This window comes from Grammomys surdaster, unplaced genomic scaffold (genome assembly GCF_004785775.1).
Source record: "Grammomys surdaster isolate TR1022 unplaced genomic scaffold, NIH_TR_1.0 371, whole genome shotgun sequence".
Lineage (NCBI taxonomy): Eukaryota > Metazoa > Chordata > Mammalia > Rodentia > Muridae > Grammomys > Grammomys surdaster.
In genome coordinates, this window is record NW_021604790.1 from 4325371 (window position 1) to 4342825 (window position 17455).

The following is a 17455-nucleotide window of genomic DNA, read 5'->3' on the forward strand; positions in this document are numbered from 1 at the left end:
AGGCTCCTGTTTCCTTGCTTTCTTTCTGAGAGTTGCTCAGGCTGACTGACATATCCTCAGGGTTCTGGAATCTGCAACAGAGAGAGATTATGTGGATGTCAGCAGGCAACACCCCCCCCAAGTTTCTCCAGAGTCTTCCTCAGTGCACCCCTTGGTGTCTCTCCTTGAGTCCCAGTCTCATCTTAGAAGGCACTAGCTCCGTGGGATTGGGGTCACCGTACTGACCTCATTTCAACATTGTCTTAAAGGCCTTATCTTTAAACAGTCACGTGAAGTTGGGGTATCAACATATAAACGAGGGAACACACAACAAGTCACCTCCCCACCCAGCGCTGGGCTGAGGGGAGGCAAATGTAGGGTGTGAGGCTGTGAACCATTGCTCAGTCTCCTGTCTGTCTTTTGGGCTGGGTGCTTCTGAAGGAAGGCGCTATGGGAGCTCCTCAGAGATTAGGGCCGATGTTTATCCTCCGTCAGAACAGTGGACACTCTCCCTACTGCTGAATTTGGTTGGGGCTGGTCACTAGAGGGAAGTTGGCTACAGCTCCTGTGGACACCTTCTCTAAACCCTGTGCTTTGTTGGGGGAGCCCTAGACCTTCCTGTTGGCTCTGCACAGTGGGGTGTGTGCAGCAACTGGTTTACATGCTCAGCTCAGGCCACTCTTCTCTGCAGGCCGGAGGCTGGCTTTAGGTTTGGTGCTATCTCTCCCTGACATCATTGGGTATTGGCTTGGACCATTGCCTTGGTCCTAGGTTGTACTAACTCCTGTCAAAGTCACCTGTGTTCTCCTACCCCCAAAGATACTTACCTGCCTCCTTCAGAAGGGGGCAGGGCATGGCATTTGGGAGGAACACAAGTTCTAAGCTAATGAGCTATGTGACACGACCCTGTCTCAAAGAGACAAGTTGCATGGTGACATGAGCCCTTAATCGCAGCACTCAGATCTGTGATGTGTGAGTTCCAGGCCAGCCTGGTCTATACAGTGACCTCCAAACTAGCCACAGCTACATAGGAGACCCTGCCTCAAAGAAGAGGAGGAGGAAGAAGAAGAGGAGGAGGAGAAAAACCCACAGAGCCTCATGCTCACCTCTGAGGAAGATGAACAACAAGGTCACAGTGGCTTGTAGCAACAGGGACTTGGTGGCCATCAGCACCTTCTTGGTCCCAGCCCTAGGCCAGTGAGCTCCTCCAGCGATCAGTAGCTGCCATACCCCCACTGACCGGATGAACCTGTGGGTATGGAGCTGCACCCTCCCTGAGAAAGAGGACCAGCAGGCAGAAGAGGATGTGCGTTCGGAACGCCTCAGCCAGCAGCCTCTGAGTGCGGTCCCCACCCCTGAACCTTCGAAAAGGCCCCTCTGTGGAGGAAACCATGACAGTGGCTTTCTTATCACTCACCTTCTGCATTGCCAGGGATGCTGGAGGGAGGTGAAAAGTTCCTCTCTCCATAGCAACAGCTCTGACTACGCTGATGATCCCCAGTGTCCCCACTGTGGCTTACCCATGGTTTATAGAAAGAAAGGTTCATGGGACTCCCATAACCTGGTCAGGGCCCCAGCAGAGTGACTCTGAAGCCATGTGGAGGCTCTGGCCAGCAACCACAGCTGCCATCTACTGTTTGGCTTCATGGTCTCCAGACTTCTAGTCCTCATCCACTTTACAAAAGCAGACTGTCAGGACTAGCAAAGATGGCTCAGAGGGTGAGGGTGCGTGCCGTCAACCCTGGTGGTCTGAGCCTGATTTCCAGAACCCACTTGAGTAGAAAGAGGACTGACTCCTACAAGTTGTCCTCTGATACACACACACACACACACACACACACACACAAGAAATTTAAAATGTCAAAACAAAAACAAGTCACCTCATGGAAGCTGCATCTCAGAACCCTTGTGACGATCAAAGTCCTGAGTGACAGGAACTAGAGTTACCCCGAATCCGTGAAACATGAGCTCTTCCACCTTCCTTCCCTGCCTTTGCACCCAGCTAGGAAGCAGACCCACCGGGGTTGTTGAGGGCACACAGTACCTGCAAGCCCAAGACCCCTAGGTAGATACAGCCACCTCCTCTCTTTCCACCATCTCAGATGCCACCCCAGTCTCAGCCACTGTCAGGCTCCTGTCCCCTCTGTGCCACTCCTTCCTTGAGGTATCATCCTGTTCCTGATCGTTCTAGTCCTGGACTCCTCCAGCACTGTGTCCAGTGACCTCCATGACTCTGCCAACCTCAATCTGGGCTTCTCAGTGTCACCTCTGCTGCCTACCACGTGGGAACCTCTGGTTCTTGCCTGATTTGTTCTGATCTGCAGGGGCTGCCATCTGCCTCCAATGCCCTTCCCTCACCTCCCCCCTGGGAAGTTCCCCCTGAACTCCCCGATATGTGGTAACTGAAGGGAGCTCTGTATCCCATGATGCCCTAAGGGTAGTGAGCCCTCCTGGAACAGGGCTGCTGGATCTCATCAAAGACTCAGTAGAACCTGCAGCGTGGGCGGCTGCCCCATCAGCCCCAGCCCATGGCGGGGTGGCTTACCAGGTTGGGCAGTTCTTTCAAATTAGTACCAGGAACTGGCTTGAACAGGGAGTACAACATTCTGCAATGTTCCAAAGAAGAAAAGGGCTTGGCTAGCCTCCTCTAAGGAGCAGTGCTGGCCTATGATGACTGGCTGTTGTCTACAGAGGAGACAAAGTGACTTGCCTTGGGACTTCAGACATGACAGAGCCACTGAACAGAAGACAGGAGAGTTGTTTGAACAAGCCCTCAGCCCTGAAAGCAAAGAGCGCATCGCTGCCTCCAAAAGCCAGGATAAGCCGTTTATTCCAGGTTGATGACAAGACTTGTAACAGCCACTGATGAGAGATTCTGAGAGCTGAACTGTTTGTTTAATGAGGCTCTATCTCGAAATAATTATTGGCCATGAAAGGCAAAATTCAAAGAAGAGTCTGAAGAAGGGGGCCAGAGAAATGGATCCAGGAGTAGAGTGTGTGCCTAGCATGCCTGAGGCCCTGGGTTCAATCCCCAGCACCAGATAAACACTTCCTGGTAGAACACACCCATAGTCCCAGAGCTGCAGAGATGGAAGCAGGAGGATCAGAAGTTCAAGGCTGACCTCCACTACAGGAAGAATTCAAGGATAGCCTGGGTTATTATGAAGCCATATCTTTGATGATGATGATGATTTTTAAAAAGAGCCTGGTCCCAGTGAGATTCCTCAGTGAGTTAAAGGTGCTTGCTGCCAAGTCTGGAAACTGAGTTCAATTCCCAGGGCCCACATTGTTGCAAGCTGTCCTCCAACCTCCAGGCACCCACCTCCCCCCCCCCCACAATAAATGTATAAAGCAGAACTGGAGAGGTGGATAAGAAGTCAAGAGCTTTTGCTCTTAGCCAGAGTTCAGTTCCCAGCCGCTCACAACTGCTTGTAACTCCAGCTCCACAGCACCTTACACTGACTTCCTCATCCTGACTTCCTTAGGCATGCACACACAGACGCACACACACAGAGACGCACACACACAGATCCACAAATAAAGAGATCAGTCTTAAAGACTACCCTGGACTCAGTGAGGCGGCTCAACAGTTAAAGGCACTGGCCACCAAACCTGACCACCAAGTTTGGTCCACAGTTTGGACTCCAACAGGTTTCCCTCTGATGACTGTCACACATCCTGTCACAAGCATGCACTCACATCTGCACAAATGCATAAATGTAATTTAATTTAAAAAAAAGATACTGAAGAATACAGACCCCTCTGGAGTTATGTTTGTGTTGTAGAAGGGACTGCAGGGGACTCTACAGACATTGAGTGTCCAGAGATCCATTTATATTTTCCATCAATCTAAGCAAGATGGTGGTGACACATGTTATCCTAGCAACCTCAGGTTGGACCAAGGAGGATGCCTAGCCTGGGCTCCACATGAAGATCCTTGATTTTTTTTTTTTTTCCGAGACAGGGTTTCTCTGTGTAGCCCTGGCTATCCTGGAACTCACTCTGTAGACCAGGCTGGCCTCCAACTCAGAAATCCGCCTGCCTCTGCCTCCCAAGTGCTGGGATTAAAGGCGTGTGCCACCACTGCCCAGTGAAGATCCTTGGTTAGGAAATGTGCCTCCTCATCTCAGACACAGCTGGGCCAGCCCTGGGCCTTCCATGCCCGTCCAGAGTTGACCCCGCCCTGTGCAGTGTCTGAGAAGAGAGAGTGGGGAGTTCACAGTAAGACCAGAGTTTAAAACATGTTTTTGAAAATTCCTCACTGGAGCTGGGCATGATAGAACACGTCTATAAGCCCAGGAAGGACTTGCTGTGAGTTCAAGAGCAGCATGTTCTATATGTAGCAAATTCCGGGCCAGGCAGGGAGACATGGATCAAGACATTCTCTAAACAAACAAAAACAAACAAAACAAAAATTAAAAAGAAAAGGAAAAGAAAAATCTACTGTCCAGTGATCTGGCTTGCCTCTAGAGCAGAGAGGTTCTCAATTCTCACCCTTCCTCACGCTGTGACTCAATACACTTCCTCATGCTGTGGTGACCCCCAAACCATAAAACTGCTTTCGTTGCTACTTTGTAACAGTAACTTTGCTACTGTTAAGAATTGTAATGTAGCCGGGGCGGTGGTGGCCCATGCCTTTAATCTCAGCACTTGGGAGGCAGAGGCAGGCAGATTTCTGAGTTCGAGGCCAGCCTGGCCTACAGAGTGAGTTCCAGGACAGCCAGGGCTACACAGAGAAACCCTGTCTCGAAACCTCCCCCCCCCAAAAAAAGAATTGTAATGTAAATTAATGTAAATATCTGTTCCTAAGATCTTAGATGACCCCTGGGAAAAGGTTGTTTGACCCCTCCCCCGAAAAGGGTTTCAACCCACAGGATGAGAACCTCTGTTCTAGAGACTAGAGGCCTGAGGAGCCCACCTTAGATCATTCTGTCCCAGAGTTTCTCATGAAGTGAGAAGTGTTTTCTTGGAATGGAAGAAACCAGGCATAGTACTCATCTATGACTGTAGCATGTAGGGAGGTGAAGGCAAAATTGTTAGTTCAAGACCAGCCTCACCAACACAGTAAGTTCAAGACCAGCCTGGGCCGCCCTCAAAAAAAAAAAAAATTTAAAATGATAGAAATTCACCTGTAGGGCTGGTGAGATGGCTCAGTGGTTAAGAGCACTGACTGCTCTTCCAGAGGTCCTGAGTTCAAATCCCAGCAACCACATGGTGGCTCACAACCATCTGCAATGATATCTGATGCCCTCTTGTGGGGTGTCTGAAGACAGCTACAGTGTACTTACATATAATAAATAAATAAATAAATAGTTAAAAAAAAAAAAGAAATTCACCTGTAACTGAAATAAAGCATTAAATGACAGGAGACAATAGTAAAGTAAGAGATGAAAACACAAGCCAGGGGTGTGGCTCGGGGGCCCCAAGTCCCATCCTGACACTATCACCAAAGCTGTAGCCTGGGGTACTTAAGATAAGAGATAGTAATAACGGCAGCTCCTACCGGTAATCCCAGAACTCAGGAGGTAAAGATAGGAGAATTGGGAATTCAAGGTGGTGCACATCTTTATTTATTTTTTTAAAGGTTTGTTTGTTTATTATATGTAAGTACACTGTAGCTGTCTTCAGACATCCCATAATTATGAGGGCATCAGATCCCATTACAGATGGTTGTGAGTCACCATGTGGTTGCTGGGATTTGAACTCATGACCTCCACGAAGAGCAGTCAGTGCTCTTAACTGCTGAGCTATCTCATCAGCCCCTGGTGCACACCTTTAATGCCAGCACTTGGGAGGCAGAGATAGGCAGATCTCTCTGAGTTCAAGGCCAGCCTGAACAGAGTGAATTCTAGGACAACCAGGGCTTTGTAGTGAGACCCTGTCTCACAAAAGAATAAAAATAAAACAGAAAGAAATTTCACTTCTTTCCTAACCAGTTTTTGGTTACTGTCCCCCTGACAATTTCCAGGTCCACGCGGGATGTAACCTGCGAGTCTCCCAAGTCAAAGCTTGTAGACACTGGGAGCACAGGGGTTGTAGTATCACAGGTGACCACAAGATGGCGATGGAGCGCTGTAGACAGTGGCCTGCATTCTTGGCCCACCCACAGTTGTTGATTCCTTCTCTGCAAGTGTATTGCGATTTTCTGACTAGTCTTTTTCCCTAACTGGTGGTCTTTTTCTATCTCTCATCTCTGCTCATTTCTTTTTGTTTCTGTCTGCCTATTCTTCTGCTTCACCACTGATTATAGAGAGATATGAAAGAGTTTTTGAAATATGTTAACATTTGCGTGCGTGTGTGTGTGTGTGTGTGTGTGTGTATGTGTGTGTAGAGGTGGGAGTTGCAAGTATCTTAAATGCAACATATTCACTGACACAGGAAAAAAAAGCCTTTTTAAAAAAAGAGACGGGATTTAACCTCAGGCCCACCCTAAGAATACCGGGGTATAGCTTCATCCATTTTCCACCATGACAATAAATATCTTAAGACCATTAAAAAAAAAAAGAAGAAAAAAAGAAAGAAAGACAGGGGCTCATTTATTCCAAGCTGACCTCAACCTCAGGTGGTTGACAATGGCCTTGAACTTCTGATATTCCTGCCTCCAAGTGTTTGCAGCACCACATACAATTTTGTACAGTGTGGTCTCTTTAACCCAGTGCCTTATGCATTCTGGGGAAATCCTCTACTGAGCTCCGTCCCCAGCCACTACGTCTGTTGACGCCATCACCCATCATGGTGCCTGATCTCTGGTACCTTGTCTTTTGAGGGTTGGCTAGATTGGATACAGACAAGCTTTCTGCATCCATCTCCAAGTGAAACACTTGGACTCTAAAGAAAGGCTTTCTGGGGGCCTCAGTTGGCCACACCAGTTTCATTTTCCACATGGGGTGATGTCCTGGCCCACCGTCCAAGTGAGGCCCAGCCCAACCCAGCCCAGCTAGTACCAACAGCCTGGGAACTCCTTGGACTAGAGGCTTGGGGCCATGAAAGGGTCCTCTGAGAGTTCTGAACCCAAGCAGAGACAGAACAAAGTCCACCTAAGGTTTGACATGACTTTGGGATCTCTGGGAAGTGTAAACTAATGTGGGTCCAGCCAGCTTCTCAGGACCACTCCCTGCCCACAAACACTTCCCTCCTGAATGGAAGGCCCTCAGATGAAAATGGCCTCCTTTCCCTCCAGGGTATTTCCAGTGTCTGGTCAGAGCCGAAGCCCAGTGCCACGGTCCACGCTGCTGTTGCTGAGAACTGGCATTTCAGGGCTCCAATTTCACAATGCCTACCACCACCCTGTTCTCCCCTCTGAGCTTGAGTGTTAGTAAGAGCTTTGGCTTAACATGACCACTAGCAGTAACTCAATGCTTTGTAAATACCTATCTAGTGCCAAACCCCACAAAAGCTTGTTTCCGTTCCTGTGGGGTTAGAATAAGAAACACACACACACACTCACACACACACACACACACACACACACACACAGGGTGGGGTCTCTATGTATGTTACAGACCACGTGTGTTTGGTTAATGTCCTCTGATTAATTTGTGTCTAGCAAACAGTCATCTTCCTCCAAAAACCATTAGGTTTTCTTTGTCAATTCCTGAGTTATGTAGTCAATCACGTTTCCCTTTTCCCATTGGCTTCCAGGAAGCTCAGAGCTGGATATAATAGAGCTGTATGCATATCTCAGTGACTTCCCTTTATTATGACATCATCCTCTTGCTTAGTTTATTATTGTCATTATCGGTTTTGTTATTACTGTTTTTGTTATTATTATTACTATCATTATTATTTTTGTTTTTCAAGACATGGTTTCTTTGTGAAACCCTAGCTGCTCTGGAACTAGCCCTGTAGACCAGGCTGGCCCCAAACTCGCAGAGTTCATGCGTGCCTCCTAAATGCTAGGGTTAAAGGCGCATGCCACCAGCACCCAGCTTGTTTTCTGGTTCTAAGCTGCTTCCGTTCTCGCTTTCTTTTTCATTTTTATTTTTATACAGGTCTCACTCTGTGGCTCAGGCTGGCCTGGACCTCACTATGTAGTTCAGAGGAACCTTGAACTAAGAGCACATCCTCCTGCCTCAGACAGGCAGGGATGGCAAGCATGGACCCTTGGCTTCCTGTCCCTTTTTTAAGCAGATGAATCTGCTTCAGGGGTTTATTAGGGAAAGGTATGAGCCAACCGTGGTAGCACTGTCAGTCATCTGAGCCCTGACAGCCCAAGGCAGGAGGCTGAAGAATGCAATGTTATCTTGGCTACATAACAGGTTAGAGGATAGCATGGGCTAGCCTGAGCTACATGAGACCCCTGTCTCAAAGAAAAAAAAAATAAGAAAACCAAACAAGCCAGGCGGTGGTGGTGCATGCCTTTAATCCCAGCACTTGGGAGGCAGAGGCAGGCGGATTTCTGAGTTTGAGAGTTCAAGGCTAGCCTGGTCTACAGAGTAAATTCCAGGACAGCCAGGGCTACACAGAGAAACCCTGTCTTGAAAATCAAAAAAAAAAAAAAAAAAAAAAAAGAAAGAAAGAAAGACCAAACACACACAGACACACACACACCACACACACACACATACAAACACAACACACACGTAGTAGAGGGGGCACTATCCCAAGGAATTGATGAGAGTAGCACTGGTGGAGAAACTAAAGCACAGAAAGACTGAATGGCTATCCAAGACCAACAGTTGAGTGGGGTTCACAGGGAAACTTTTTAGTGCCAGCCCATGCCCTCAACCAGGAAACACATGCCCCTGCCTGGAACTCAGCTCGTGGGTGACAGCCAAGCACTGCTACATACCCCCAGCAAGGAAGCAAGCTGACTTTGTCCAGGTTTCTCTGTTTATCTCTTTTTTTGCTCTATAGACCAGGCTGGCCTTAAGTGCAGAGATCTGCCTGCCTCTTCCTCCCAAGTACTGGGATTAAAGGTGTGAGACAACACTGCCCGGATTTTTAAAGATTTTTTAAAACTCAACTGGGCAGTCATGGCACACACCTTTAATGCCAGCATGAGGGAGTCAGAGGCAAGAGGTCAGCCTGGTCTACAAAGGGGGTTTCCAGGACATGCAGAGAAACCTTTTGTCTAAATGAATGAATGAGTGAGTGAGTGAGTGAGTGAGTGAGTAAATGAATGAATGAATGAATAAATAAATAAATAAATAAAAATAAATATTGATTCCATTGCCCTAAAGGTGGAGGCAGGTGGATTTCTGTAAATTCAAATCTAGTCTGGTCTACTACTGACTTTTATCACTGCCAGGGCTACATAGAGAGACCCTATCTCAAAACATCATAAAAAAAAAAAAAAAGCTAAAATTAGCCCAAGATCGTTTAAGGTAACTATGTACTGTATGTGCGTGCCATCGCACACAGAAGTCAGAAGACAGGGTGTGGGGGTCTTGTGGCAAGTGTCTTTACCTTCACTGAACCATCTCACCTCTCAACTCAGCTCGAGATAATTTGTCTTGGAAGCTTTAACTTCCAACTCTGCAGCCCCGTAGAAATTCTTTGTGTTAAGGTGCCTTGCACTGGTGTGTCTGTTTGGATTTTTGTTGTTTTTTTCTTCTGATCACTTGACACAGGGGACTCCCTGTTTACAGTTGTCACTCCACCTGGTGGCCTCCCAGCTGTTAGCCAGTTCCCAGCCATGTTCTCTTCTAGGTCCCTTTTGTGATTTCCGTCCCAGGCAGCTTCCAAGTCCCTGAGTCCCCGAGGAAGGGCTCAGACCTGGCTCTCCCCAGCAGCTCACAGGTCAGGGGGAGGTGCTCCGGGTGTGGTCATCTCTTATTCTTTTTTTTGGCTATCAAAGGTGCAGATAATTAATAAGAAGCTGGATCTTAGCAACGTCCAGTCCAAGTGTGGCTCGAAGGACAATATCAAACACGTCCCGGGCGGAGGCAGTGTGAGTACGGTCGCACTCTCCATGAGGTGTGCTGCAGCCTTTGCTGAGACAAGTGTCATGAGTGTGTCCTTGTGAGACATTGCATAGAATAAATCATCTCAGGCTCAGGACCTCCTGTGTCCCCACACTGTGTCTGCTGTCCCCAGACTCCCCACTCCATTCCATGGATGGTCCAGCAGACTAGGGATAGCAACCGGCTTCTGCTGGCTCTTCTCTGAGCAGCTGGGTTCCCCATGATACCTATATGTCTTCTTAGAGGCCCCGCAGATATTGGAAATGGGGTTGAAGACAGTGGCACCCGTGACCTGGGCTGACGCCTCATCCCTCATTTCCGGGGCAGTTTCTGCTGTGGAGGGGATGGTCCATATGATCCCACTGGACACTAGGACTTCCTGTTTCATGTCAAGGTCCAAAAGGCTCCTAGCCACCTCGATTTTTCATCTGGGTCTCCTTCATCTTCAAAGAGAGGAAATATTTTCCAAGCCTCTCAGTTAAATTTAGCACTCCCCTCCCCCTAGTACAGGGACTCTGGTTGCAAAGAGCCTAATCCAGAGGTGACAGGTGACATTGCCTGTGTTATTTGCCAGAGAAAGAGTTTTAAATGTGGGGACCCAGCATATCCTCAGCAAGACCCTGGAGATGTTCTTAGGCTCCTTCGGTGGGCTTCGGGACTCCCTTGTCCGCTTGGCTGGCCTGTGCCAAGTAAAGTAGCCATGTAAAGTAGCCTCAGGTTTCTCCCTGCCAGCTCCCCCTCCCCTATTCTGGGTCAGTCCCTGGACAGGCCTGGGCTCTCTGAAAGAGCTGCTGGCTCTACCTTGTGAGTGCTGGAATGCAGGGATGGGCTCTCTTTCCAGAAAGTGCCTAGCCCACAGGGTTTATTCTTGCAATGTGCTTCTGCCTCTGGCCCTGACACCTGCCCTGCCTTCTGACTCTTGGACCTTTGGCCCCAGAGCAGCAAGTGCTGGCCCTGTGGCTACTGCCTTCTCATGCTTACTCACCGTGTCTGCCTTTTCCTTTGTCCTCCACTCCCCGATCCTGCCACCCCACCTCCCATACTTGTTTTGCTTCATAAGGAAAGGCGTGGCTGTAGTTACTGCCCTATCTGATACCTTCTCAGTGTATAGAAAGAGATGGGTTGCGGGAAGACGTGGTCTTTAAGATCGCTGTTCTTGTCCCTGGGCCTTGTAATGTTATGATACTTTAGCTTCCCAACTCAGGCCTGCTGTGGCTAGGGAGGAAAGCCAGAAGTGTCTGGTTTTGCTCACATCTGGTTTATTGCCAGGGCTGAGGGCTCTGGCTCTCAAGGGCTGCAGAGGGCAGATGCTTCTGTAGGGGAAGTTGGGAATAGCCATCTCAGGGCAGCTCTGGTCACATGCTGATTGTCTGACAAGGCTACATACAGTACCTAGGATATCAAGGAACTTTCTAATGTGTACTGCAATTTGCCAGCCTAAGAGCTAGCCTGTGACCTTAGAGTCACAAGATAATCCTGGTCTGTGGCCTGTGGCCACTGTTGACTAGAGCATGGCCCTGTAGAGAAAGTTCTCCTAGCAAGGGGGGCTGGTGGTTATAGCCTCTGGCATTTGGGTTGTAGGATCCCTGGCTGCACTTCTAGCTTGTTCCTGGCTCTCTCTAGGGTGGAGGGAACTGTAGGAGGCAAGCTGCTTCTTTTCTATTTCCACCTATGCCTGGGCTGTGGCCTCCTCTCCACGGCTGCTCTGTGGGATCTAGAACCCCAGCCAGATGCTCCCCCATTCCCCACACAGTACATCCCTTTTTCCTCTGGCCATTCCAGGCTCCCAACATCTCCTGTCCCCCAACACATCCCCTGGAACTGTCTCTCTAAGGACTCTACCTGGGCCAGAGGGAAGAGAGGGAGGCCTTGGTCCCTGTACCATTCCTGTTCTTCTTGGAGTCCCTTGGCTATCCCCATCATCACCTGCCTCAGAATTCCTACTATCCTCTGGAATATCCTTCTGTTTGCAGAAGGTCCTTGGGATTATCTGCTCCTTACCCACCCTCTGCAGGGGCAGGCTGACACCACAGGCCCATGGCCCTCCTCTTCTATCAGGTTCATTAGCAGAAAACACACACACACACACACACACACACACCATAACACAAAACACCATCAGCACAGCCATCCATGAAAACAAGAGGGATTTGTCCATTGAGACCTCTGTAGAAACCACCTTGCTTTATTGACCCTTGAACATGAGGCACCCCTCTCCCGGGACAGGAGACGAGTCTCCTCACCCCTGGAGTGACCCTGGTCTGTATGGGAGATCCATGGGACTCTGCCAGTGGCAGCTAGTGACCAGCTATCTAAGCTGTAAAACCACAGATCTGAGAGGTTAGCTTCCAGGAGCCTCATCTGCCTGAGTGGTCTCCTTCAGGGTATCCTGTCAGGGAAGCAACTGTCATTTGTCAGAGCAGGCATTGCAGCTGGGCCACATGAAGGACCCTTAGGCTGGCAGGTTTCCCTGTGTGTCCTGTCTGCTCACTCACGCTTGCTGAGACACTCACTGAAGCTGTGGTTTCTGCTGTGTGTCTGTTGGTGTTGCTTTGCTCTTCTCAGTAGAGGCTGAAGTGTTCAGGAAACTGTGTCCAGACACCAACTGGCTCTTAACCCCGAGTCATGAAGCTGTCTGGATCCTGTTTGTTGACTGGTGGTCCAGGACCATGGGAGCTTCCTGAGTGAAGCACGCCCATCCTCATCGGCTTCTCTTCTGAGTCCCTTCTGAGGAGAAGACGCAGGGCTGCATAGGCCCATCACTTCTCCCTCCACTGGGTGTCATAGGTCTCTCGTCAGTAAAACAACTTATGTTTTTATATTTAAATATCCGCTACATAGATACTGTGGTCATGTACAAGTACCGCAGGCATCTCCGATTTTCCATGAGAGTGTCTTGTGTTTCTGGGATTGAAGATATTTAGGTCCCACAGCTACTTGATGAGGACCCAGCTCCCGGGGGAATGGGGGTTGGCTGGATTTTGAGAGCATATTTTCCATCCTGAATGGGATGTATTCAGAGGCTGATGGGAGCCACTGACAGGTGACCCATCCCATCTGGCATCACGCTGTGTCACACTCCTAGTAACGTAACCCCCTTTATTCTCTATCTTTCTCCCATCCTCTCTGACCTGCAGGTGCAAATAGTCTACAAGCCAGTGGACCTGAGCAAGGTGACCTCCAAGTGTGGCTCATTAGGGAACATCCATCACAAGCCAGGTAGCACTTGAAGGCAGGCATCCGGGCAGGAGTGCTGGCTGGGCTGGTGGGTGCTTCCTAGAATAGACCAACCTGGGCAGTGAATGTTAAATGTAGAAGTGCCGAGTGGCCTGGGACCTGGGTCTATCCCTGCTTGTCAGCCTAGACAAGAGGAGGAACTGGTTTCAGATCCCATCCTGTGGCTGTCCAGAAAAGTCCTGTGGCTGTCCAGAAAAAGGACCAGCCATGGGTCTGATTGGGGTCCCCCAAAGGCTGGCTCTGTGAACATCTCAGCCTTATCTCAGCCAGCATGGGGGACACTTCAACTGCACCAGCTATAACATGCGACCTTCTGGGCTGTTGTCTTATCTTCACTGTAACATTGTTCAAAGAAAGCACTCTTCCCAGGGAAATAGGTCACCCCCTCTCCTGCTACACCCTGGTGTGGTGACCTGAGCCAAAGGGGGAGGTTAGGGTCTCTCTCCTCATTGTGCATTTGACAGGCAGTTTTATTCCAAGGTTTTGAGGGGCTGTTGCTCACAGAATGTTCTAAGTAAATCTCCATAGCTGGAAGGCATCCAGTTTAAAAATTAGCATGCCTTCTCTTGGCCAAGCTTCATGTACCACTGAACGCTCTCAGGAGGAGGATTCTGCAGGGTAAATATCCTATGTGCACCTTCTCCGTGAGAGAAGAGGCAGGTAGTTTGCAAGCCCTACCAAGGGTTTCCTGTGACTAAGCCTCTTTCTAGATAAAGTAGAGCCCTGGCATCTCTGAGAGGATGGGCTGTTCTGTTGATCACTGGCCCAGCCTGTGTTGGAGTCAGAGTGTGCGTGTCTTCAGATGTTCCCCTGCTGAATGGTGACACCTGACCGATTTTTTTTTCAATCAAGCCTCCAGCAGCCCCATGCACTTTGCTCTGTAGGCTGCAAGCTCATGTAACATGTGCTAAGTCCCCCAGACCACAGAGGATGGCAAGAGGTTCATATGGGTTGTGTTCCAGGAGGTGGCCAGGTGGAAGTAAAATCAGAGAAGCTGGACTTCAAGGACAGAGTCCAGTCGAAGATTGGCTCCTTGGATAATATCACTCACGTCCCTGGAGGAGGGAATAAGAAGGTAAGGGGGTCAAATAGGGGGTCATACAGGGATAAGAGGGTAGATGAGGACCTCAACCTGTGGGTCCTATCCCCTTTGGAGGTAGCATATCATATCCTGCATGTCAGATATTTGCATCATGACTCCTTTTTTTTTGTTGTTTTTTGTTTTTGTTTTTTGTTTTTCGAGACAGGGTTTCTCTGTGGAGCCCTGGCTGTCCTGGAACTCACTCTGTAGACCAGGCTGCCCTTGAACTCATAAATCTACCTGCCTCTGCCTCCCAAGTGCTGGGATCAAAGGCGTGCGCTACCACCGCCCAGCATGACATTATTTCTTAAGAAGGGCTTCTTGGTATCATACCTTCTAGTGCACGTGCCAGCAACTGCCACCTAAAAACTACCTTAGTAATCTCTGGTAAAGGGTGTGAGGTGGCAGCCACTGGCATCAGTGGCTCTACAGCAAGCCCTCTTCTTTGTGGCTTCTTTTATACTTTTGGCATAAAAGATGGCAATAATCTAGCAACTCAGAGTCCGGAGCTGGTGATGTGAAGTAACAGTAGAGTGTTTCAGGATATTTGATCACACTGTGAACCCCAAAATTATGATCTTTACTGAAAAAAAAAAAAACCTGTTTCTAGTTATAGTGTGGCCTAGCCCTTCGTAAACACCTTTAATCCCTAACAGTAAAGATAAAGTTAGTTTGTAGAAGGAAACACCCCTGTTTGAAAGTGACTTCTAATTGAAGAGTAGAGAAAATGACAAATCAGAGAAAGATCTGACGGAATGAATCAGAGATAGGATACGCCCAATTCGGAGAGAGGAAAGGGAAGCTACTTATGGGGAGTGCAGAAAGGAAGGGGGCAGCCTTACCGGGACGGTTGTTCAGAGACAGGTTGTAGAGAGAGAGAGAGAAAGTTACACTCAGTTGAAGACAGAATGAGCCAAAGAATGAAAAGGAGCCAGAAGATTAGAACAGAGTGCTAGAGTTCGTTTGAGGCCAAGCAGAGCAATTCAGGAGAGGCCAAGAGAAAAGTCAAATTGAATAAGTCAGTCAGAAGAGGAGTTTCAGCCAGAACAGCCGAGTTGAATCAGCCAGAGTTCAGAAAGAACAAAAAAGGGTGAGCTTATTCAGCAGTAAGTCTCAGAGGCTGAAAACATTCTAGGCCTAGATTAGATAGATTGTACAGGGGCTAGAAGCTTCCAGGACTAGGCCTAGGTTAGCAGACTGAGGCAGAAAACCTCAAGACAATTACATCTGACATTTACGGTAGAGTGTGTGCTTAGCATGCTTGAGGCTATGGGTTCTATCCGAAGCAGCACTGGTGATAGATAGATGATAGATAGCCATTACATTTGTAGGATAAACTTAAACACAACATGTAAAATGATGTGTGAGGTCACTCAAGGTTATTCATACTGAGCATTATTTGTAATTTGAAAAAAATGGAAGAGCCTCTACTTGTATCAACAGAGGGTTAGATTCTGATGCAGAGGATGTTGCAGTGGTATAGCCATTGGCATGAAGAAGTACTCTGTGGAATAGCAAAATATTAAGCCTGAACCTTGCTGGTACACACCTGTAATCCCAGCAACTGAGAGACTGGGGGACAGCTAGTTCCTGGCCAGCCTGGGATTAATAGTAATATCTTGCTTCAAACAACAAGCTACTCCAGTGAGATTGATCAGTGGGTAAAGCTGCTTCCAGTCAAGCTTGATGCCCTGAGTTTGGTTCCCAGGACCCAGATGTTAGAAGGAGAGGACCAATGCCCACAAGTTGTCCCCTCTGATCTCTTTATATGCTCTAGGAATACACACACACACACACACACACACACGTCAAAAAATTAGACATACAGCATACAGCCAGGTGTGGTAGCATATTACTTTAATCCCATCAGTTGAGTGAAAAAGTAACTTTTATTCTCCTGTAGTAATTGTTATCTCATAGGCTGACTGCCTCAGTCTGCTAACTGGAAGCTTCTAGCCTCCATACAGTATAATCTAGCCCTAGAGTGTTTTCAGCCTCTGAGATTTACTGCTGAATAAGCTCTCTCTTTTTCTTTCTGAACTCTGGTTGGCTGATTCAACTCAGCTATTCTGGCTCAAAACTACTCTCCAAAGCTGACTGATTCGAACTGATATCTTTCCAATTCTCATTGAATTGCCCTGCTTGGCCTCAAACTAACTCTAGAAGTCTGTTTTAAGCTTGTTCTCTCTTGAACCCGTTTCTGTAAGACTCCTGTGGTAAAACTGCCTCCTCCCTCTCTCTTCCTCTGCTCTTTTAAGTTCTCTCCTTTCTCTCTCTTCCTGTGAGAGTTGGGCGTATCCTGTCTCTAATTCATTCTGTCAAGTCTTCCTCTGATTCATCACTTCATCTGCCCCTCAATTAGACATCACTTTCAAACATGCTTCCTTCTTTTTTTTTTTTTTTTTTTTCCGAGATAGGGTTTCTCTGTGTAGTCCTCTCACTCTGTAGACCAGGCTGGCCACGAACTCAGAAATCCGCCTGCCTCTGCCTCTCAAGTGCTGGGATTAAAGGAGTGCGCCACCACTGCCCGGCTAACATGCTTCCTTCTACAAACTAACTTTACTTTCATTGTTTGGATTAAAGGTGTGTACTAAGGGCTTGTCTGTATTCCAGCCAGACTACACAGACCTAGAAGGTCTTTGGATATGATCAGAGCAGCCATGTTGCTGAATTAAAATTTCTCTATGGTCAGGAAGCAGATCTCCTGGAGTTCCAAACCAGACTGGTCTACATAGTGATTTCCAAGCAGACCAGAACTACATACTGGTATCCTTCCTTACAAATAGATATATTAATTAATAAAAATGAAATGAGCAATAATGAAGCAAGCATCCAGTATGAAAAGCAAAGTGCAAAGTCTTGTGTATATTGTTCCCATATGGGTTAAGTAGACATGTGTTTATTTGCACATGCATGTCTGTTTCTATATGTGTGGAATATTTAAAGGACACAGAAGCAAGGTCACTGTCATTGGGCAGGCAGGTGTGGGATGACCTTGCACAACTATTGCTAATTGTAAAACAATGAAAACAAGTAGGGTGGTGACCCTGAGGATGCAAGCCAGTAAGTTGGTAGAATGGTTTCCTAGTATGCAGGAAGCCCTCGGCTGACTCTATCACTACATAAACTAGGTGTGGTGGCATATGCGCCTGTTTCAAGAATAAGTACATACGGGGTGTCTTATAGCACTTGGGAGGCAGAGGCAGACAGATCTCTGAGTCCAAGGTCAGCCTGGTCTATAAAACAAATTCCA

General features: G+C 48.0%; 1 protein-coding gene across 2 annotated transcripts in view; it reads left to right on the forward strand.

Annotated features, from left to right (window-relative positions):
• Mapt (microtubule associated protein tau) overlaps positions 1-17455 on the forward strand; it is a 97454-nt gene that overhangs the window by 75618 nt on the left and 4381 nt on the right. For both annotated transcript variants that reach the window (XM_028780590.1, XM_028780591.1), the window contains 3 exons: positions 9779-9871; positions 13022-13103; positions 14084-14196. In XM_028780590.1, coding sequence (XP_028636423.1) covers positions 9779-9871; positions 13022-13103; positions 14084-14196 — 288 coding nt within the window. The remainder of the gene's footprint in view (positions 1-9778; positions 9872-13021; positions 13104-14083; positions 14197-17455) is intronic.